Raw genomic sequence first — 23,128 nt, forward strand, 5'->3', positions numbered from 1 at the left:
ACAGGCAGAATCCCTTCACAGAGCCCAGAGATCAATGGGGGAAGCTTCTGGCAAAGCGAATTTAGTAGGAAACCCAAGCTCTTTCCAGAGGAACTATGGGATAGGTTTTGCATGACAGCATTCCCTCTTCATGTCTCCCAAGACAGCCAGGCAGAATCCCTTCAGAGAGCCCAGAGATCAATGGGGGGAGGCTTCTGGCAAAGCGAATGTATTTTTAGTAGGAAACCAAAGCTCTTCCAGATGGAACTATGGGATATGGTTTTGATGAAGCATTCCCTTCAGTCTACCCAAAGACAGCAGGAGATCCCTTTCAGAGAGCAGAGAGGATCAATGGGGGAGGCTTCTGGCAAATCGAATTTAGTAGGAAACCAAGCTCTTTCCAGAGGAACTATGGGATAGGTTTCGAGCTCCCCTCTTCATGTCTCCCAAGACAGCCAGGCAGAATCCCTTCAGAGAGCCCAGAGATCAATGGGGGAGGCTTCTGGCAAAGCAGGGAGGGAGCACTCTTCCCAAAGATTCTCTTTCCAGGGTTGGAGGAGAAGGCAGATTCCGTTTGAGAAAGAGAGGGAGAAAGGCTCTATTCCCCCCCCCCCATTGATCAGAGCCCTTCCCTGTCTGGGCGAGATCAGATGCCTCCTCGCGAGGAGCCTTCCCTTCCCTGCCTGGGCGAGATCAGAGCCCAAGCGGGCAGGGAATGCCTCTTTGAGAGGAGCCTTCCCTTCCTGCCTCTCCTTCGTTAGAAATGGGCTCTCCCCACACAGAGGGGAGGTTGCAATCCACCGGGAGAAGCCTTGTAGTCCTTTGCAGATGCAGGCGCTTGAGCAGCCGGGACTTCAGGCGCTTAAAGCGCTGAAGAGATTAAGCACCTGTAAACCATTAAAATAAAAAATAAAAATAATCCTTATCTCTTGTTGAAAGACCACAGCGGACAAAGGGGTGAGGGAAGCAAAAATGGCGACAGCCACGACGGATGGGGACAGAAAGGGCAACTCCTCCAAGGACAGCCCCCACCACAGTCTGCTCCTCCCATCCATCCAACCCGATTCAAAGGCTGTCGTTCCTATTTAAATACTCCGGTTCCTAACTCGAATCAATGGAAAAACGTAGGTCGGACCCTAGTGTTTTTTTAACACGTGTTAAATGAGGAAAATTCGATTTAAATTTTTATCCCGCTCTACGATTCGATTTGTAGTGGGGACGATTGCGGGTTGCTCTAGAACCGTTCTAGGTTTAAATCGGATCCTAATATGAACGCCACTCCTTGTATTCGATTCAGAACGCGGGGTTTCCCCTAGTGGGAACATCCCCATAGTCAAAACTTGCAAGGAAGAAGAGCCCTTAACCCTGGGAGGCAGTGCATTCTACTGCTGTGTATTGGTAGAGTTCAGTGTGCCTTGGGATACTTTTGCCAGCATCCTGTTACACATCTTTACAGTTTACATCCCAGAATTCTACACTGTGAGCTCTGGCTCTATTACCTCAGGCCCTATGAAATTCTAGAAATTCAGCACCTCCAACTTTTTTTGCAGTTCCTTCACTGCTAGGCACCTTCCTCTGCAGGAATCCTCTCTGGAAGTCTGAAGAGAAATTAAGGTGAGGGGTGTTCTGTGATTAAGAGACTCCAAGGCACAGATGGGCATTCTCGCATTAAATTTTTTTACAGCAGTGCTGGGTAAATTGTGGCCCCAGTGGCCATTTTCTTAACATCCAAGAGTCCCTGTACCCCACACTAACACTGGGAGGGACTGAAGAAATGCCCTGTAAACTCAAAGTATTCGTTTGGATGCATTCATGTGCCAAACTCTCTTTTTGTATTGATTTTTCAGGCTCTCAAATCTTGCTTCTTGTATGCTATTTCTGAGGGTTTCATTGCACTAAGTCACAACACTTCTAGTGTTAACCACATATTTCTACCTGCCTGGATTATAAATCATGTTCTTACAGCTTCTCTGAATTCAGCACTGAGTGTGAAAAAAGGTGAAACCTAATCCTTCTGTTCCCTCTGAAACACAGAAAATCAAGCCAGGGCTTGGCCTGTGTGTGACAAGTGTGATGACTTGAGTAACTGAGCACCTGGAGTGATATGCATCATGTCAGATGGCATTTTCTTAAGACATGCATAAGTGATGATGCAGAAGGAATTTGAGAGAAGGACATGGCATTGAACTACTTTCCATTGCTTTTTTTCATGGTCTTTGAACATACAGTTTAAATAGAACTAGCCCAATTTATTTTATTTTATCATAAAATGTGGCTAAAGGTTTTTACTCAGACCTCTGTGGGCTCAGCTATCCCTTTAGGTTGCTTTGGAAAAGTGCCTGGTCAGAACCTTGGATTTATTAATAGCCTGGTGGTGTGTTTCAATGGGAGCTACTACACAGGCTATTTCCCTCAAGTCTTGGGGAATACCTGAGGAGGGTGCTTTCCCCTTCCCAGATAAGCATAATATAATTCTGGTTCCTCAAGAGACTTCAGTTTTGATTTTTGAGCTGTGTGGTGAGTGATGCTGCATGGGAGGAGGATTTTTGTTGGCTTCCATGAAAGGACACCAGTGTGCTTTGCACTTGGCCCATGAGGCCAAGCTGAGTCATGTGCAGGGAGTGAAGGAGAAGGCTATTTAAGGGCAATTTGTCCCCCGACATTCCCTATTTGCTCCTTATTCCAGCAAGAGAGTCTATTGTGATCACTTTTGGCATGGCTAAGTTCCCCATTGTTTATTTTCAGTGTTTGTTAATTTGGATTGTTGTTCAGCCCTGTCTGGGCTGCTGAGTATTGTACTTTGTTCTGTCTGGTGGGTGGGTTATGGGGGTTGTGGCATTTTTGGTGATGCCCTACATTTTTCTTCAATGTCCTACATTTTGCGGTGCTTTGCTCTCCTTTGTGGTTATGACATCTAGTCACCCTGGACACAGAGATGACTTTGAGCTGTTTAAACATCTCAGGATGCTGCCTGTCCCTGTCAAAAAGGAATAGGAAAGGTGCAGACCATGGCCACATGCAGCTCCTACACAGCTAAAACACTAAGGAGAATTCCAGTGCCCCTGAAAGTGTCAAGTCCATATTATAATTATTATCCATATTATTTTTAGTGATTATCCATATTTTTTCAGTGAAAAATGCCCTGAAATAGCACAAACCAGTGCCAAAATGCACCAGAATATAATTGTTTTGAGATTTTGCCCTCTAAATGTAAAGGTAGTCCCTTGACATGATTGTCCAGTTGTAACCAACTGTAGGGGGCAGTGCTCATTTTCATTTCTAAACTAAAGAGCCAGTGTTGTCAGAGGACTGCTCTGGTGGCCATGTGGCCAGTATGACTGTACTGAATGCTGTTACCTTCCCACTGAGAAGTGGTACCTATCTATCTACTTGCATTTGTATGCTTTTGAACTGCTAGGTTGGCAGAAGCTGGGACTAGTGACAGGAGCTTACCCCATCATGCAGCACTCAGGCCTCAAACTCCAACCTTCCAATCTTCTGGTCATCAGAATTGGCATCTTAACCAGTAAGCCAGTGCATCCCTCTAGATGTGGGCAGCTTTAAGGTGCTCTACCGGCATGGTGTTTATACACCACACACTGCCAGAGCAGCTTGAAGCTACCATGGGGCCAGAGCGGGATGGGAAAAGCTGCTGCTCCTTTTTCAGCTAGTTTCAAGGCAAACTGGGGCTGCGACATGAATGAATGAATGAATGAATGAAACTTTATTTTTATACCGCCGTTCCTGCGATCACAGCGGTTTACTACATATGATAAAATAAAAGATACATCGCATAAATCCCCAATACAAACCATCATTAAAATCCATCATTCATTCCTAGTAATTAAAAGCAATTAAAATCAATGAACAATCCAAAATATGATCACACAGTATACACACAGTATACAGGAGAGAATGGCACAGGACATGTGGGGGAAGGCTTGGCGAAATAGGTGAGTCTTAAGGTTTTTCTTGAAAGACTCAAGGGAGGGGGCTGAGCGGAGCTCATCAGGGAAAGAGTTCCAAGACTGCGGGGCAACAGCAGAGAAAGCCCTTTGCGCAGTCGCAACGTATCTCATCTTAGGAACTCTCAAGAGTTTTCTCCCACCTGACCTGAGAGTGCAGGGCGGATTATAGGTGTTTGTCATAGCCCCAATCTGTGTTTGGAAGGGGCGACTTCAAGCTTCCACCCATCTGTTTCGCCCCAAGGTCTTTTAAGAGCAGACTAAAAAGAATCCTTAAAATAATTTAACAACAATTCAAATTGACCTAGTGGTTTTAAATACCCAAGGGCCATGTAGAACAATACTGATTTAGCTGCTTGCTGAAAATTCAAAACAGATGGTGTCAGCTGAATTTCTCTTGGCAAGGAGTTCCACAGTCATGGTGCAGCTACAGAGAAAGCCCTAAGACTTGTACACACCAGCCTAGACTCAAGAGGAGTTGAAACATGCAACGAAACCTCTGTAAACAATTTATGCTTATAAATATTAGAATGTATTACAAAACTACAATATATCTTATTCCAGAAGAAACTGATGTGTCCCTGAACTTCTCAACACAGAGAGAAGTGATTTGACAGGATGTGAAAATATTTCAGTTATATTTTCTGTTCATTCCTCAGAAATCTACTCTAGCTCTTTCCTGGGCTGTGATACTTTTCTTTCTCATCTTGCACATAAAACCATGCATATTTTGTGCATTCCCCCCAAATATATGCATTTAATGCACACTTCTCACCATTGACAAAAGCATTTAAAGATGCAAATAAAAATGATTACCCTTTTAGACACCTGTACTTAAATCATGAGTACAATTTTGTGTGCATTCTTTTCCTAAATTAAAATGCATCACCATACCTAGAAATGTATGGATCTGTTTTGTCCCATTGCCAGTCATAGGAAGCATTTTCATATAGAAACCCTGTACATTATTTTTCCTTCCTCCCTAAAAGTCACAGGCTAAGATTTTGTAAGGCACAGAGTAGTGTCATAGTTCTGCATGCAGAATTTTACTACATCTTTCCACTCGGCAAGCTTTAATTTGCTTGTTTAGCAGCTTCAGTTTTCCTCCAGCCATTCCATGGCTGGTGGAAAGCAGTGGGAATTGGAAAAGCATCTGGCTATGTCTCTGTATCCAGACTCAGAGTCTTCATCAGGGTCCTATGGAGGTTGCTGTGGGTGATGTAATCATTTTGTGTCTATCTATAGCGATATAGCCAGACATTTATCTAATCACCTAGATTCTCCATAAGCCACAGAAACACCTTGTTTGGCATTGGCTCAACTGTGGTGGAAATTCCTTGCTGAAATAGAAAGCTATAGAAAGATGGAGTCATTTTTGTCAGCCAGAGAGATAGTTTTTAAAACAGAGGCTTGGAGTTTAGAAAAATTAGAGCAAAGGAGTAAAAAGAGCATCATGACCCGTAAGACGCTGGCACCAACAGAATTAGACATAATATACACAATTTAAGATAAAGATACATTGTTGATATTCAGAAGCAAGGTTAGAAGGAAGCTACTAAATTCCTAAAAGAGGGGGTAAGGAGTGATGATGCAGTTTTAATGTATGCATGTATTTCTGTTCTGATTGTAAGAATTCGGTATGTTTAAATTGTAATTAGCCAATCAGGTGTATTGAAGAAGCTTCTTTGTCTTTAATAATATAAAAAGAGCCATTTTGTCTTGTTTGGGGTCTCAGCTTTTTGGAACTTGAATTCCACTGAGTTCAATGTTTTCCTTTGTTGACAATTGGAAATAAACTTATGGATTTTCAATCTACTAGGTCCTCTTGCCAATTCTTTTGCTCTGTCAGTCTTAGAACTTTAAGTTTCCTGAAATTTCTGTTACACAACAATAAATGCAGAAGGGACTTTGGTTATTCAGGAAGATCAAACAGAATGCCAACCTCTGTTTAAAAAATACCCAAGTGTAAGGTGTACATTTACCTGTGTGTGCCACTAACAAAATATCAGATACAATATGTTAAAAGGCTGTAGAGTGATATTCTCCCTTCATTTTTCTATCATTTCAGCTTTCTTTACTAGAAGAGGCAGGCTTTGGAGGTGTCCTCCTTTATGTCGATCCTTGTGATTTACCAAAGACTCACAACCTGAGCAATAAGGCATTTATGGTGTCTATCAACAGTGGAGGTGACCCTTCAACACCTGGATATCCAAGTATTGGTGAGTGCTTATAAAAGTGATTTTTTTTTCATGTGAAATAAATGTTCGGTCAAGCTGTTGTTAAAGAAACTTGGTTTAAAATTTAGAGCAGTGGTTTGTGTATTTTTTGTTGCTGACCTGGTAAACACCTGATACTCTGTTCCACAGGGTGGGGATCCATAGCATAGGCCTGGAGTGAGGAATATGTAGCTCTTCAGAGAAGGTTCTGGACCACCACCCCCATCAATGGTAGCCAGCATAACCAAAGGAATGGTTGAAAATTGCTGTCTAATAACAGCTGATTTCCTACATTGTTGAACATAGCAGAAAGGCTCTACACACTATGAACTCCCTCCCACACTCACTGCAAAAGCTTATATTACAACTTCTTGCAAAAGTTAGTCTCAAAGGTGCTACAAAATACCTTTGCATCCCATACCTGTGGCAAGTTTGGGGGGCAATTTTCTACCCTGTAAACTTTCTCGGGGCTACATGGAAGTCCAAGGAGTTTATCACACGGGAGGAATTTCTCTTAATTTTGCATGAAAAGAAAGTGGAGTCAGAATGCATTCACGTGAATTCACTAGTTCAGCAAATTTACATGAATTTGAATTGTGTTCAAACTGACTTTCCATTGCCTGAAAATAGCTTGCCATTGCCCAAAATTGTGTGTGATCACCTCTCACGCAATAAGGTGAAACCTCATGATTGCGTTCGGACTGACTTCCCATTGCCCGAAATTGTGTGTGGTGGTCTATCATGCAATAACAAACCCCATGATTGTGTTCAGATTGCCATTGGATTATACTTCCAATTTCCCTTGTCTGATAACATCTCAAGTGTACCAAAATGAAGGGAATGGAAGCCCATGTAACTTTGAGCATGTGCTTCTAAAGGCTTCTATAAGAGCCAACTCACCTTTTTTTTAACCACAGAAAGAATGGTTTGGGGATTCTGAATGAGCTGCATGCTGCATGGGTTACCACAGGGGAGGTACTGAGATGGCACCACACTTTCTCACTCCTGTTTTAAGGCATTAATGGACGTAGTTATGTGTGGTGTTAATATTGTGCCTTCTCCTTACTCTCTGCAAAATGTGTAACTAATGGTTCCATGGATCTAGCTGAAGTCAGTGAGCTAGGATGGGTGAGAAATTAATTGTGAATAATAACCTATCCCAATTTCCATGTGGGAATAAAATAATCCTCCATATTCCCCTGTATAAAACTGAGATAGGAGTGCTGTGCCAGTGGCTTTATGAGAAACTCAGTAAAAAAGAGACTGACAGGTTTTCATAGCCCTGTTTAGAAATAGTCTTGCTCTTGGTCTCTCTTTCTTTCCCAGATGAAAAACAAAACCAACCACAGATTCAGGTTCTTGCAGTTTGAAAGTGTGAGAAAGTATTGTGCCCAGTGTGGTGCAGTAGGACTCATATGTTGTTGTCCTTTTGTGGTGTGCTCTTTAGCTACCCTTGCTTGTGATCTGTCATAGTGGTGTGATGAAAGAGATTAAACTTCCTTTTTTTTAAAAAAAAAGGAGCAACACCTGGAGGTCAAAGTTGTCATAACATTTAGCAGCATGGAAAAGGCCCAGCACTGATTATTTCTAGGTTCAGACAGGCAGGACAGGTGGCCACCTTTTAAAAGCACCAGTCTGTAGCTAATTGGGAAGGACAAGGAGCAAGTTACAATGCAGCTTTTTGCAGCCAGAGGGGACAAAAATGAAGTGTAGCTGATACTAAAATATGCCAGAGGCTACAGCTGAATATTGGCGGCTTTCAGACATTGCTGTGCTGATAGATGGCTGGCAGAACTCTTGGTTGTAGGAGAGCTTGGAGTGGCCATTACTGATGTTCCTATTAAGAGCCTAGCACCTGGTTCCCCAGTATGGGGAAACATATCCTATTAGCTTATATTCAGCTCTGAGGTGGTTGAGCAGTAGAAAAATCTCTTGAATGTGATATCTAGTGGTTGGTGCAATTCCTTTTCTGTCCTGTAACTAGCAAAATCCTCCAGTATAACTGGAAAAATAACTTTTCCAAGCCCTGGAGATAACCTCTAGTTCAGCAGCACCAACCATAAATTTAGGTAGACATCTGTGTCAAGCAGAAGAGAGATAGTTTGTTTACACTGTAGAAACAATGCAGTTTAATACCACTTAAGTTGGTGTCACTCCATCCTACAGAATCCTGGGATTTGTAGTTTTACAAGATAATTGGCCTTCTCAGCCAAAGAATGGTGCCTCACAAAACTACAAATTCCATGATTCTGTAGGCTGGAGCCATGGCAGGTAAAGTGATGTAACTGCATTATTTCTATATTGTAGAAGCACTAAGGGAATCACATGAAATGAAAACAAATATTTATTATGTAATATAGTATTTTTATATTTTTACCACTAGTGATGGGCTACGTGCTTGTGAGATGTTGCCTCATATTCCAAATTACCATGGCCATGAGTCTAGTTCAAGACTTCATAGCAGGAATAATCACATGTAGAATTATGCACTGGTTGTGCAACACAAACTTTGCATTGAATGGCAATGTTACACGCATTCCTGAATGTGGAATTGTACCCAATCAAATGTGCATATAAATGCAAATCCACATGGGGATACACAATTCAGAATCATATTGTGGAACTGTAATAGGTTTTCATCAAGAACATTTGGTGAGTTTAATGGTCTGGAAGAATCTTAAGTTCTTTGATGTTGTTGTTAACATCATAACTGCTGTCAGCTCGACTTCAACTCATGATGACTCCATGAGTGAGACATCTCCAGGTCCCCATGTCTTCCATTGCTCTGCTAAGGTCCTGCAGGCTCAGGGCCATGTCCTCCTTCAATCTATCCATGAACTCTCTTTCTGCTACTTCCAACTTGCCTAGCATTATTGTCTTTTCTAGTGAGCTGTATTTTCTCATTATGTGGACAAAGTATGACAACTTCAGTTTGATCATCTTGGCTTTTAGGGAGAGCTCAGGCTTAAACTGCTCTAGTACCCATTTGTTTGACTTTCTGGCATATATGGTGATGAGGGAAAATGGCTTGAACTATTCTTACTTTAGTGTTCAGTTTTATATCTTCACACTTTATACCTTCACACTTTAGGTATGTGACATCTGGTTATTTCTATTTCTTCACTGTCTAGTTTGAAAGTTTGTAAATCCTCTGTGGTCTTTTTTTTTTAGCCTGCCTTTGCATTTTCTTCTTTAACTTTCCTTAGTAATTGTTCCAAGTCTTGTGTTGTTTTCTGCTAGTAATGTGGTGTTGTCTCAGGCCTGAAAGAGACAGGCCAAAAGGAGTGGCTTCTGGCCCCTTTGGGATGTGGTGTGCAGATGATGCATGCCCCTGACATAACCAGAAGCCACTCTGAGGCGACTGGAAAAGGGGGACTTGAAATCCACTCCTTACCAGTGGCCCATTAGAGACTGTGGTGGCAGTGCCCTGCTTTCAGAGCAGGTTGTCCGATCACCATGGTCCCCAGCTGGTTGTGGGGTGATTGTGGCTGGAGTGGCCAGAGGCATCTCCAAGCTGCTGGTCTGTTTCGCACCAATGTCTCTTAATGGACCACAAGCTAAATGTGAGTCAAGTGTCATGCAACAGCTAAAAAAGCTAATACAGTTTTATGTGGTATCAATAAGACTATAATGTCCACCTCAAGGAAAGTAATAGTACCATTCTATTCTGTTCTAGTCAGATCTCCTGGAATACTGCATCCAGTTCTGTGCACCACAATTCAAGAAGGATATTAATAAACTGTAACATGTCCAGAGGAGGGTGACCAGGAGGATCAAGGGTCTGGAAACCAAGGCTTATGAAGAACAACTTAGAGTCAGGTCTGTTTAGTTTGTAGAAGAGAAGACTAGGAAGTGACACCATAGTCATTCTTAAATATCTGAAGAGAAGTTATATAGAGATGCACTGGACTATAAAATAACCCAGTGGGTACATATTACAAGAAAAAAGATCCCACCTAAATATTAGAAAGAACGTCTTTACTGTAAGAACTGTTTGACTGACTGATAAGCCCTCTCTTTTTGAGGTATCTAAGCAGAGGTTGGATGGCCCCCTTTCAGGAGTGATGTAGTTGTGTATTCATGCATGGGAGGAGGTTGGACTAGATAGCCCTAGTGACCCCTTCTATGTCTAAGATTCTATAATTCTAAATCTGACTTAGACTGGCAGTAAATTAGCTGAGCCAACAATGTTGTGACTTTGCGTGACCAGAATTGGGGTGGAAAAACTGAGAAATATTTGCTTTGTTGACGTAGAGGGGTGTTAGCTATTCACAGCATGAAATGCCATGACAGCACAGTGGGAAGGAATTGAACAATTTTGCAGCTTCTCAGACTACCTGACCTAGTGTTCTTAGAACTGCCCTGGGGAGTGACAGAAGTAAATGTAGCTCTCCAGCTTTATTCCTGCTCATTTCATGGAGACGTTTGAAGAATGGCTTGCTGTTTATCTGTTTGCTTGACACCACAATGTTTTATGAACCCTCCATGAAAAGCAAAGCTAATTTAAATGGTTATACTAGGGCTAGTATGCTAGCTAAATGTCTAGACCTTATGGACAGGTTTTCTGATGGATGTAATAAATGCTCTTTGGGGGTTTGCAGAATTTAGTGAGATGTTTCACAGAGGTGAAGTGTGTAGCCATAAGGAAAAAAAAACCAGATAACAGAATGAGAAGCTGAGAGAAAGAGGGAGGGAGAGAAGGGTTATGAAGTCTGATCATTATTTGCAGATGGCTATTAAAATAAGCACTTGTATCTTGAAGCCAAGGATTATTTTTCCGTCAAAAAGTACAGCAGGAGATGCTTGGTCTCCCCTCCATTTGTTAAAAACCTGTTGATCCATTTTGTTCACCTGATTTATTATTTCTACTTATTGTGTTTGTTTATGGCAATGGGATATAGCCCCATAATGTAAATTTCTCTAGGTGGCTTATACCCAGTGGCTCTTTCAGTGCTCATTTTTATGCTTTGGGCTCTCAGGGCCCCAGGATCTGGAACATCCTATGAAGGGAGGCTTCTTGTTCTTTTTCTGCTGGCAAGCAAAGTCCTTTTCATCCAGTTAGGCCTTGGGCAACAACTTAGTTTACAGTAAAAAGGGGTTTTCCTTTGGGTGGGAACTGCCTTTAAAAGAACAAAGATTTTTAAATTATTTTTTAAAGTTGCTTGATACTTTGAGTTTTATGTTTTCATTCTGTGTTAATTCATTTTATTATTAGCTGACTCAAGTAACTGAATTCAAAGATATAGCCATGTTAGTCTGTAGAATCAGTATGTAGCAAGATCTTGCGGCACCTTTGAGACTGAAAGAAAGAATTCGGCAGCATGAGCTTTCTTAGACTTAAATTTGGACTACACAAGTTGAGTCAATGGTAGCTGATGGCTCTGCTATCATTGAAGAAGCAAATCTGTTTCAAGGTTTTAATCCAGGAGATGTCCAGCTTCTGTAACCTACCAACAAAATGGCTTTATCATCTTGCCTGGCTCAGGTACAATTGGACAAAAAACAAAACATGGAACAGATTCATTGGCCCACTACTGTCTCTCTAGCCATGTGTTCACTTGGCAAGGGAGATAGACAATGAATATATAAATAAATATCAGAGTTCAGAGTGTTGCTTTTTAAAAGTAACTCATTGTTTTACTTCCTTAAGACTCTCGGAATTTTATTTTCTTCTGTTATGTTTTTCTCAAACTAGAAAAAATAGTTTATCACATTTCTCATTATACTTTATATTAGTCTGGGGGATTGGATATGTATTGGCTTTAATTTCTTATAATTATATGAGGTAGCCAGTGGGGTTGTATTCTATTTTTTGACCTTTAAACGTGGATACTATGGCCCAGTACAGACTGCCCAGAAAGGGCGGTCTGCCGGCATCCTGGTTTGCTCCATGAGGAAGCCACATCGGACAAACCATGCGGATTCCTCAGGGAGCAAAAAGAACCTGTGAAAAGCCTCTGGAAGTTTAAGTCCAAAAATGACTGCGGCATCACCATAATGATGCCACAGTGTGCTAATGGTGCACTCACAATGTCATTATGGCACTGCGACATGCAGACAGGGTGCCACCATTTTGACATACGCCATTTTGATGTAGGGTTGTGGGGCATCTGTAAGAGACACCCTAGGCAACCTTAGCACGTCTTCATGATGTGCTCTGGCGCCGGTCTGTACCGGCCCATATTACCCATAGAAGTAGAAGACTTTGCTTCTCCTTGTTTGTATATGGTTCCAAGTAGTACCACTTTGGAGCAGTAAGTGGCAACAGTTGCCATCCAGACTTCCTCCTGTGTCTCTAGAACAGTCGTTCCCAACTTTTGGTCCTCCAGGTGTTCTGGACTTCAACTTCCAGAGGCCCCAGCCAGTTTAGCCAGTAGTAAGGCATTATGAGAGATGAAGTCCGAAACATATGGAGAACCAAAGATTGGGAACCACTGCCCTAGAAGATCATGCCACTTAGCCATTTCAGGAAGAACCCTTGTTAAAAGTCAGAGAAGTTTATTGCACGGGCCCTGAAATGGGCCCATTGAGTTCGAAAATGGAGGTGCGCAAGGGTGTACATGGAACAGGATGGGACTAAGAACAGAGTTTACCACACCCTGGAATGGCGCTGCTGCCACCGGGCATTCCAATCCCGTCCTACATCCGTTCCGGGGGGGGGGATTGCTGAGAACTGTTCCAAAGCATTCTCAGAAATTGTGCCCTCTGGAACGGATGTAGGATGCGATTGGAATGCCCAGTGGTGGCGTTCCGGTGTGCGATAAACTCCATTCTTAACCCCATCACGTTCCATGCGTGCTTGTGCACATGCCCGTTTTGGAACGCAACAGGCCTATTTCAGGGCCCGTGTGATAAACTTCAGAGAGATAGAGGTCCTCCAGTTACTTAGTGCAATTAATGGAAGAGATGGAAAGCAATACTCCTTTTGCAACCTCCTAACTAATGACTAAAAAATTTAAATTCTCATTCCCTCACATAGTAATGACCTTGTCAGTCATCACATTATTTAATCACAAAAGAATTGTTATGGCTTTGTTATGGCTGCAACTCATTGCAAGTCATACTACTACTTGTAACATGTTATTTTCAACCTCTGATGAAGATTTAAACATAACATGATTAAAATACAAAATTAAATTGTTGTTGTGTGCCTTCAAGTAACTTCCAAGCCACAGATGCTGTCGAAATGTCAGGAATAAACTCTTCTAGAACATGGCCATATAGTCCGAAAAACTGACGAAAAACTATAACTTCCAACTCTTGGTGATCCTAAGGCCAACCTATCATGGAGTTTTCTTGGCAGAATTTGTTCAGCGAGGGTTTGCCCTTGCCTTCCTCTGAAACTAAGAGAATGTGACCCACCTATTGAGTTTCTATGGCTGAGTGGGGATTCAAATTCAAAAGACATAGTCCAGTGCTCAAACCCCTGGACCATGTTGGCTCTCACAATAAAATATAACATAGAGAGAAAAACTGTGAACATGATAGGAAATGATATTTACGTTCCCCCCGCCCCCCCCCATACAAAAATTTATGGATATTCAGGTCCCACTAAATACAATGACACTGTAAAATAGTATGCCTTATATAAAATGGCAAAATCAAGTTTTGCTGTTTGGAATTTATATATTTTAAAAAATATTTTAAATCCACGGATGGTTGAATCCATGAATTAAAATTCTGTGGTTATGGAGGACAACTGTATATGAAAACATAAGCAATGTCCTTGACTACAGAATCCCCTTGATATTAACTTGGTGCCTCAAAGAGATTAATATGGGTACCAAATGGGCCTTAAAGGGGAGGACTTGTCAGCGCAACTGCTGGGATCCAACAACCACTGTCAGCAACTCAAACGAGCCCTGGGGTTAAATCAGACCCTTGGAGCAGAGCTGGCAAATTTCCAGAAGCCGAAGCGTGGCTCCAAAGTCCAATTGTGATGACAGCAACTGGATGTCTTCCAGTAACTGCAGCAATGCAGGAACCTCCGGGGACACACAGCAAACCGATGCTATAGCTTCTTCTGATAAACCACCAGAGAAACTAAGTCCTCAAAGTGCTCTTTATTCACAGTGCTATAATACAAAACTAGATCTCTAAAACTCCAAAACATACCAATCCAACTCCTACTTCACACCCTTGCAACCCCTGGGCTTATATAGTCTCCAGACCATGTGGTCTCTCAAACCCAGTGAGTTCAGGTGTGTAGCCACGTCATGTGTCTCCTGTGCAAGCTAGACACATGGTTTCATCATCCATAGCTATGTGCACTTGGGCATTGAAGTGTCCTTGAGCCAATGAGCTTCAGCTGTGCTGATCAGCCTTGCCACTCTGCTAAATGCTCATGGCCAAACACACCCACATCAAGCATTTCCCTGTGTGCTGTGTTTTAACCCTTCAAATCCCTGACAGGACATTCTATAAACGGGACCACAACAGATACATTTTTTCATTTCCTGTGTGATGCATTATTGCCACTATTGGGATGTAGAACAAAGCTCACTGGTATATCTTACTTTTTGAGCAGGTACATATAGAGAGAAACATTCCTTCAAGTATCAAGGTGACAAAACTTTTAGGGCTTTGAATGACATCACCAGCATTTGAATTCACACCAGAACCATATTGGCAGCCCCCTGTTGAACTTAACCTCTTGTCCTATACTTGGAGAGCTTATATATATATTTGCATCAGAGTTTCATATTGTGAATTTCTGCATGCAGAATTGCATATTGATTGTGTTGTGGAACACTTGCTTTGGTCATTGTACAACTAAACTCAGCACTTAATGCACAACCACATGCAGGTACAACTCAATGTGCCCCTGAATGCACAACTATGTGCATATGGCAACTTTACATCAATAAGTTTAAACTAAATGTAGTCATTTCTCATTGTACAAAAATGTCCAACCACTTCTGTGTGGAAAGTGACATAGAAGACACAAACATGATTGCAGTAATTTACTTCTAAGAGTAATTTGTTGTGTCTGCTCTGAAGGCACTAGATTCCATCTGATCTTAGAAGCTAAGCAAGATTAACCCTGTTAAGTACTTGGATGGAAGACCACCAGGAGTACCAGGTGCTGGGGGCTTTATTTTAGAGGGAAACCATGCCAAACTACTGAGTACTTCTTGCCTAAGAAAGCCTTATGAAATTTATCAGGTTATCATAAGTCATCAGACAATTTGAAAATGCATATACACATATGAAGATGAATAAGGGTGTTTCTTTTCTAGGTGGCCTTTTTGCTGGCTGCAGTTCTTTAACTCACTCAGGCTGTTGTTGGCAAGGGATTGTTTGGTTTCACATGAGTGCTGTGGATCAGAGTGTTCTCCTGAACCTAAATCTTTCTTCAGGCATGGAAAAACATGACTCAGTTAATGAAGATATGAAGCAAAGCTATTTGCCAGGCAGGCTATGTAAATAGCAAAGCATCACTTCTGCAAGTAAGAATCCCATTCTTAAGATAAGCCACACAGTAATGGGATTTCTATCTTTCTAGATGGGTGGAGAGACAAAAAATAATATCACGAGGACCTTCTCAGAAAGTATTGTAGAAAAGGTGACCACTATCAGATTTAAAATGCTGAAATATAACAATTATTTTCAATAAATATCTTATGCTCTTGACATAAGTTTCCATTGAAATGCCCTTCTGAAGAACTAATCCGACAGGCTCTAGCACAAGCAACACTATATGTTAATATGCACTGCTGAAAGGGTATTGTAGCATGCATTGCATCACGTTCTTTATTGTGTTATTTCCTTAAGACTTATGGTTGCAGTTGATGCTTGCTTGTCATTGTCCTGATATAAGATAATTCTTTTTCTATTTTGTTTTTGATTAAGATTTATCAAAATTTGCATATTTCCTCTATTTGGGATGGAAGGAATTTGAAGTTATTTGCTCTAATTGTGTACAACAGCAGGAGCATACACAAAACTGGAGGGGGGGGTTGACCATTGCTCCCTCAAATAAGAATTCTGCCCCCATGAAATTTTACTTCAGTCCCCAAATTTCTACAATGGAGTGAAACACTGAAAACTATTCACACATAGAACTCTAGTGCTGTTTTCTCACTGCCTGCTTCTTTTTCTTTGGATTCCTAAACTTTGGATTCCTAAAAAGCTCAACTGCTGTTTTAAGTTACTGTGATGCAAGAAATCTGGGGATTGAAAGAACATTTCATTTGTGGAAGCAAAGTTTTTATTTGGGAGGGACAATGGCGGGTTACACACTGCCATGAAAGTACGCGCAGAGCGTGTACTAGGGTTAGGGAGGTGCGGTGCTTCCGCACCCCCTAACCCTAATACGCGCTCTGCGCATAAAAAATGGCGGCGGCGGTTCCAGACGGCCGCCGCCATGAGGACGTCACATCCGTGCCGCCTCTATACGGGACGGCGCGGACATGACGTCCTTGCTCCGCACCAGGGCGCCTAGGGCGCCCTTAGCGCAAACCAGGAAGGAGCTCCGTTTCAGAGCTCCTTCCTGATTTGCGGCGCCGCTTTGCTTCGCTGGGCGCAGCCTTCAGACACCCCTTTTCAGGCTGCGGGGAAGTGGCATTTTGCTGCTTCCCCACAGCCTGGAAAGCGGCGGATCGGGGCCTCAGCAGCTGCCGTTCTGGCCACTGAGGCCCCGATACACCAGGGAAAGGGGCGGGTACAGCCCGCCCCAAATAGGCGGTCTGTAACCCGCCAATGTCTTCCAGAGACAGAAACTGGGTACATTGTTCTGCTCAGATTTAGGTTTTTTGAGTGCTTACTTCTTAAAATTCTACCTTTGAATCTTTATTTCCCCAGCCATGTTTCTCATGCTGGAATAGAGCTGCCACTTCTTTTATTTCAGAGAGGGTCCTCATCTTTAATACCTCTATGAGAAGAAAATACAATGTTATCATCTCTATCATGGGAAGAGCTATGTCTCTTCAACATGGCCAATGCAGATGAAAAGGAGAATTGTTCTTTTGAAACCTATGTTATTTTAAGGAATTTACCCAAATTCTTAAATTTCTTCCAAAGGTGACTAAAAAGAGTTTAAGTGTTTTTAAAAAAATAAATGGAGGGAGAGCTTGCATCCCTGACTTATGTTAATTATAGATTTTATGTTAGAAAAATGCACCTGAACAGTCTGCATTACCAGAACAAAACTTTAAACATTTTTAAAGGTGATGAAGCAGATAAAAATACAGATGGAATTTAAACCCTACAAAACATTTCAGCCCTTCATTTAGATCTGATCAACTAAAAATGCAGAAATTATCCTTATGGTGTTTCTTAATTGCCTCATATATGATTATACCTTAGTCATAGCTCTGATATATGTTTTAGCCTGTGGACCACAGAGGGACACCATAGCAATAAAAGTCTGCCCAGTAGAGGGATCTTTGCTGAAATTCATTCAGAAGACTTACTTTTTCTCTGTTAGCTTTCTGCTTTGTGTGTGTTACAGAGAGATGCCACATACAGTTTTTTGCCATCGATTTCCACAATGCTTTATTCCAAATCCTTTAGATGTTTCACTTGAGCAGGTACCAAAAATTCCTATCAAATATTTCAGCTTTTCTTGGCAGAGTCCAATTTAAGCTTTCCATAGCAGCTACCAAGGAGGAAAGGGCAACACCTATTTAACATCAGACTTCATTATCATTATCCTCACTAGACAGTGAACTTGAAACTCTGGGCACCAAGACGGGGAAAGCTCTATTATATGTTTTGAAGTGATACTTCTGATATAGAGGTTAGAAATTGCCTTTTTATCCATAATTTCAGAATCTCTAGTGAGCATTGCCAACAGCCATACTCAATGGACGATATCGGGGAGTGTAGTCTAAAAAGTAACTTTTCTAATTTTTCCTCTGAAACTTTGTGAAAAATGGGGCAGGGCCTCCCCTGGAGGAATTAAGAGGGATTCAGGTTTATATGGGATGGGGCAGTCCTTCATGTACTAGTTGTTTTACAGGCATGTAACTGCTTGCAGCAGGTGTAAGTGTGTACATATGCATATGTTTCAACTGGCCTGATTTGGCAGGGATAACTGTCCTGATTAATCTTTTCTTGTCTTTCAGCTCCTTTTAAAGTGTCTCAGTTTCTCTCGCCTTCTCTCTCCTTCTCCCTTTGGTTCCAGCTTACTTCCATTGGTAGAAATGGAATTCAGTGTGCAAATGTAGTTTGCACTCAGTAAACTCAAGCAGGAAGTAGAGGGGAGAAGGGGTCAGAATTTTGCCTTTCCCTGTAGACACCAAAAGCAAACTGCTGAAGCTCCCCTAGCTTGTCTATTCTTTCTTATTAATCTGTTTTGCCATCTTGACCACACTTTGATATTGCTTAGCCACATGTAGCATGCGTTTCACCTGTAAAATGTTGGACCAGGGGCATCACTGAAGGGATGCAGCCACACCAGGTGACATCCTAATTTGGTTGATGCCACTGCTCCCCAGACATTGAAAGCATGGATGCAGCTCAGCCAGCAGAAAAGGAAAATGCTCACTTGCAGGTACCATCAGCAAGCAAGGTGAACATCTCCTTCTTTATCTAATGAGCCTCAGCAGCCATGGATACATCCTGCTCCTCTGCCTTCCTTTTCTGCTAAGCCACCAGCCCTTCCAAACTGGGAAGCGTCTGTTGGGTAGGCAGGAGAGGGAGGCAGAGGGAGAGGAGGCAATGAGGAGGAGTAAGGAACATGGAGTGAATCCCACCACTGCTGATCAATCATCTTTTCTGGGGTTGCTGGCAACATGAAGAGACAGCTAATAGCACCATCAAGTAATTTTGTTGTGGGGTGTTAAAAAAATGATCTGCACTTGGTATCAAATATGATAGGTACACAACTATGTTAGAGGATATGACACTTGCCTCAGTGTATGTGCATGCAAATAAGTAAATTCAAAACTGAAGCTATGTTTCTGGATTGATTGGTAATAGCTAAAAAAAATCTACTAGGAGATGGAATTTCAAACATATACAATATTATAGGAACCCATCCTTGAATTGACTGAAGTGGACTGAACTTGGCAAAGGAAGGTGAAAGGTTAACTGTGTGAAAATCTACTTCACAAGCTTCCATAGCTGAAAGCTAATTTCTGCTTCTAAAAGAAATGGGAAATATAATTTTTAACAGCAATTAAGTGTAGGCTGGAAAAAAGAATAACAATGAAATTCAGGTAAGACAATCCATTTTGTTCCAGATGTGTGGCTAAGTCACATGTTATATATGTTACTGTTTAAAAGTGGTTGTTTTTTTTTTTTAAAACAAACATGTATTGGGGAAGGAGACCAGCCCACCTTGGAAACTGTAGCAAAAAACAACACATGTAGTGTTTGTGAAAAGCCCCTGATCTTTGTTACTTTAATAGGACACTATTGTTTAATTGAGCATAGTCAATTATTCTGCAGTGTTTACAGAGGATCACTTGGAATATGCATAAGCACACACATTGTGATTGAAATTTATGCTCATTTATTTGAAGTGAGCCCAACAATTTGAAAGTTTTTTAAAGGCTGCAGCCTCTTATCTGAGTTTGTCCTTGACAGCCTCTGCTTTTTTGTGATATTTTATTGCTCTGTGGGAGAGATTTGAACAACTAACTGGAAAACTAAGCATTGTCTAGCAGTCTTCATCACATGTGGGCATCATAATATAATGAAAGACATTTTCTTGTCTCAGTCTTTTTAAGATTTGTTTGTGTGTGCATGTGCCTTCAGGTTGCTTATTCCTTTACGGTGATCACATGAACGTCTTAGCGTTTTCTTAGATATTTAGTCCTTGTTTATATGCCAGCATAGTGCAGAGGTGTGATGTTGGACTATAGCTTTGGAAATCATGATTTAAATCCCTGCTTGGCCATAGAAATCACACACTCTCATCCCAAGAGGAAAGCAAACACAAACCCCCTCTTCCCAAGAATCTTGCCAAGAAAACTCTGCCTTGGAGTCATCATTGGTCAGAATTGACTTGAAGGAAAACACACCAATACAGCATATGATCATTCTAAGTAGCATATAGCCCAAGATGCAGGTGTTATTTTAGTATTATAATATTACATGTTTGCCTTTGCAGCCATGAAAGTGAGCTGTTTTTTAAGGTACACATTCAGACATACTCTTAAAACTATTGCACTGATAGCAATCATTCTGCCAGTGCACATGATCAAAAGGTAAATAATGGAAATTGCCTGATAAATTGTAGGATTTCATTCTATTACACATAACTATTTACCACACTGTTTCACTATAATGGACTCAAAAAATCCAGATGGAACAACGAAGAACACTGGCATAGAGTTGAAATCAAATAGGAAACTCTGCCCCTCAGAATGAATGTGTAGTTTGTTCAGAAGATGATAGACATTGTTGTTAATCGCCCTCACATTAATCTCGACCCTTGGCAACCCTGTCAGTGAGACATCTCCAAGCCTCCCTATCCTTCACTGCTCTGCTTAGTTCCTGTGACCTCCTTAATACAGTCCATCCATCTATTGTGAGGCCTTCCTCTTTTTCTATTTCCCTCCACCTTTCCTAGCATTATTGCTTTTCTAATGAATCATTCCTTTTCATGATGTTTCCGAATAGGGTTGCCATAATTCTCTACTAAAAACAGGGACAAATTGTAGGACAAAATGTAGACCAAATTCCTATTTCCGAAGTATAACAGCTTCAGTTTTGTTACCTTGGTTTACAGGGAGATTTCGGACGTGATCTGTTCTAGAACCCATTTGTTTATCTTTTTGGCTGTCCATGGTATCCTCAACACTCTTCCCCAGTACCACATCTTGAATGAATTGATTTTCTATCTTCTCTCTTAACTGCCCAACTCTCACAACCATGCATGGTAATAGGGAATACAATGGCCTACATGATTCTAATTTTTGTGCTCAGTTGTATATCTTTTTTTATTTTAGGATCATTTCTAATTATTTCATAGCCACTCTCCCCATTCTGAATCTGCCTGGCTGCAGTCCCTGTTCTTATCAATGTATAATTCCAGCTATGATAAACATTCCAAACTGCACATAAATGAATCCACAGTGATTCCTGAAATTGGATTCCAGGTAGATCAGATGACAGGTAATAAATCATTTACAAATCCTTCCAAATTGAAAATATAATAGGTGGCACCTTATATTAAACCCTCAATTGTTTACTCATCATATCTCTCCAAGGATCAACATGGGAGACTGAAGCTATAATTCTGATAATGACATACATTTTATGTGAGTATATGTTCGGTTTTGAATAGGGAATAAGCTCTTGCACTCCATTCAAAACCTACCAACTCCCATTGACTGCTGTTACAGTGCAGTAGGAAGGGAAAAGATGAAGGGGACCAGGCAACAGTGAATGCCTCTCTTCCCTGCTGCAGTTTGTCAAAATGAGAGGCAGAAGAAGGACAAAGAGTCAAGGTGGTATAATGGTTTGAGTGTTGAACTAGGAAGACCAGGCCTAGAATCCCTGTTTGGCCATGGAAACCCTCCCGGTGACCCTGGGGACATCTCACGGTCTCAGCCTCAGAGGAAGGCAATCACAAACCCCTCTGAAAAGATCTTGCTAAGAACTTTTGCCATTCCTTTAGAGTTTCCAGAAGTTCAAAATGGCTTGAAGGCACTCAAAAACAAAAAAGGAGAAGAAGAAGGAGGAACAAGACTCCTGCCAATCTCTCTGGCAAACTAGAGGAAACACAAGAGACCATTCCCAATGATAAGTCCCTCCTTCCTGTTTTCCCCTCCACAGCTATTTCGCAGCTATAGCAATGGCACCAAGAGGCTGGCAAATGTTGTGGGGGAGCTGAATGCACAGAGCAGTTACACTCTGCATTATCTAGGAATCTGACCTGAGAAACTCATCTGGGTTTCTGCCTGCATTTAAAATGAATGGGTACTAACTTTAAAAAACTTATAATTTTATCTGCCATAATTTCTTCAAAAGTTCACATAGGAGATAAGATTTCCCATAAGTTTTATGGATGAGAATTTGCCTTTCAATTGTGAAAGGGACAAAATATTTAGACATGTCCACTTTTGCACAAGGAAAAAACTTGTTTTATCTTGTATATCCCAAGAGAGAGATAGCCAAAGGAAAGATCTATAGGATAACCATCCAGACTTGTAAAAAACAGAAACTCTTTATAAAATCCCATGTTGGAAGTCTCGGCCTCTGAAAATTTTATGATTGCAGAAGACTCATCAAGGTTCAAGAAAGGCAAATCCACAATAGTTCAGTATTTTATTCTCCACCATGCAATCCAAAAATATCCACAAGGTAGAAAAGAACTTTTAGCTACTTTTGTGTATTTAAGCTCTGCCTTTGATCTTACTGACAGAGATGGTCTTTGGCAAAAGTTAGCCATCATTAATTTTGACAGAAAATTGCTTTTTGTAATTCAATTTCTGCACTCTAAGACTTCTCTCAGGGTCTATCTTGGGGCAAATGAACTGCTATCTAATAACATGCCAAAAGTTAGGGGAGTTTGATAGGGGTGCCTTTTAGCCCCCATTTTATTTAATTTTGATATGACTAATGTTGTCCAAGTTTTGTCTGGGTCTGAATACTTTCCAGTCACTAGATTCTAAACTTTTGTTTAAAGGAGTGGTTAACAGTCACCCATGCTAAAAGAAGAGTGGTGGTTTTTGAGAAGAAGAGAAATTCTCAGAGTACAAAACCCACAGAACTGCAATCCTATTTTAACTACTTGGGCTTGAGTTTTTGAATTAAACTTTGAAATAAACTTTGGTTGCATAAAGACCTTTATACTCTATGGCCCTGTGTTTTTGGAGAGTGTTTTGAACGCCAGTGATTTCTTTTAAAGACCCCTGAAGAAGGTATTTTTCAACTGAGGATGAAACATATTGAGCATTTTAAAAATACTGAATAAAGACTTGACCATCTCAGACCACGTGGAGCTTGTTTCCTTGTTGTTTTCTGCTTTTCAATGTGCTTTTCAGTACTCTCTTCACTACCAGTGAATAGTGA

The 23,128-nt window shown here is 41.2% G+C and overlaps 1 protein-coding gene across 1 annotated transcript in view; it reads left to right on the plus strand.

Moving 5' to 3' along the window:
• NAALADL2 (N-acetylated alpha-linked acidic dipeptidase like 2) overlaps nucleotides 1-23,128 on the plus strand; it is a 767,772-nt gene that overhangs the window by 342,057 nt on the left and 402,587 nt on the right. Inside the window, exon 5 of the mRNA XM_042461028.1 lies at nucleotides 6,013-6,163. Within this exon, the coding sequence (XP_042316962.1) occupies nucleotides 6,013-6,163 (151 nt within the window). The remainder of the gene's footprint in view (nucleotides 1-6,012; nucleotides 6,164-23,128) is intronic.

This window comes from Sceloporus undulatus, chromosome 3 (assembly GCF_019175285.1).
Source record: "Sceloporus undulatus isolate JIND9_A2432 ecotype Alabama chromosome 3, SceUnd_v1.1, whole genome shotgun sequence".
Lineage (NCBI taxonomy): Eukaryota > Metazoa > Chordata > Lepidosauria > Squamata > Phrynosomatidae > Sceloporus > Sceloporus undulatus.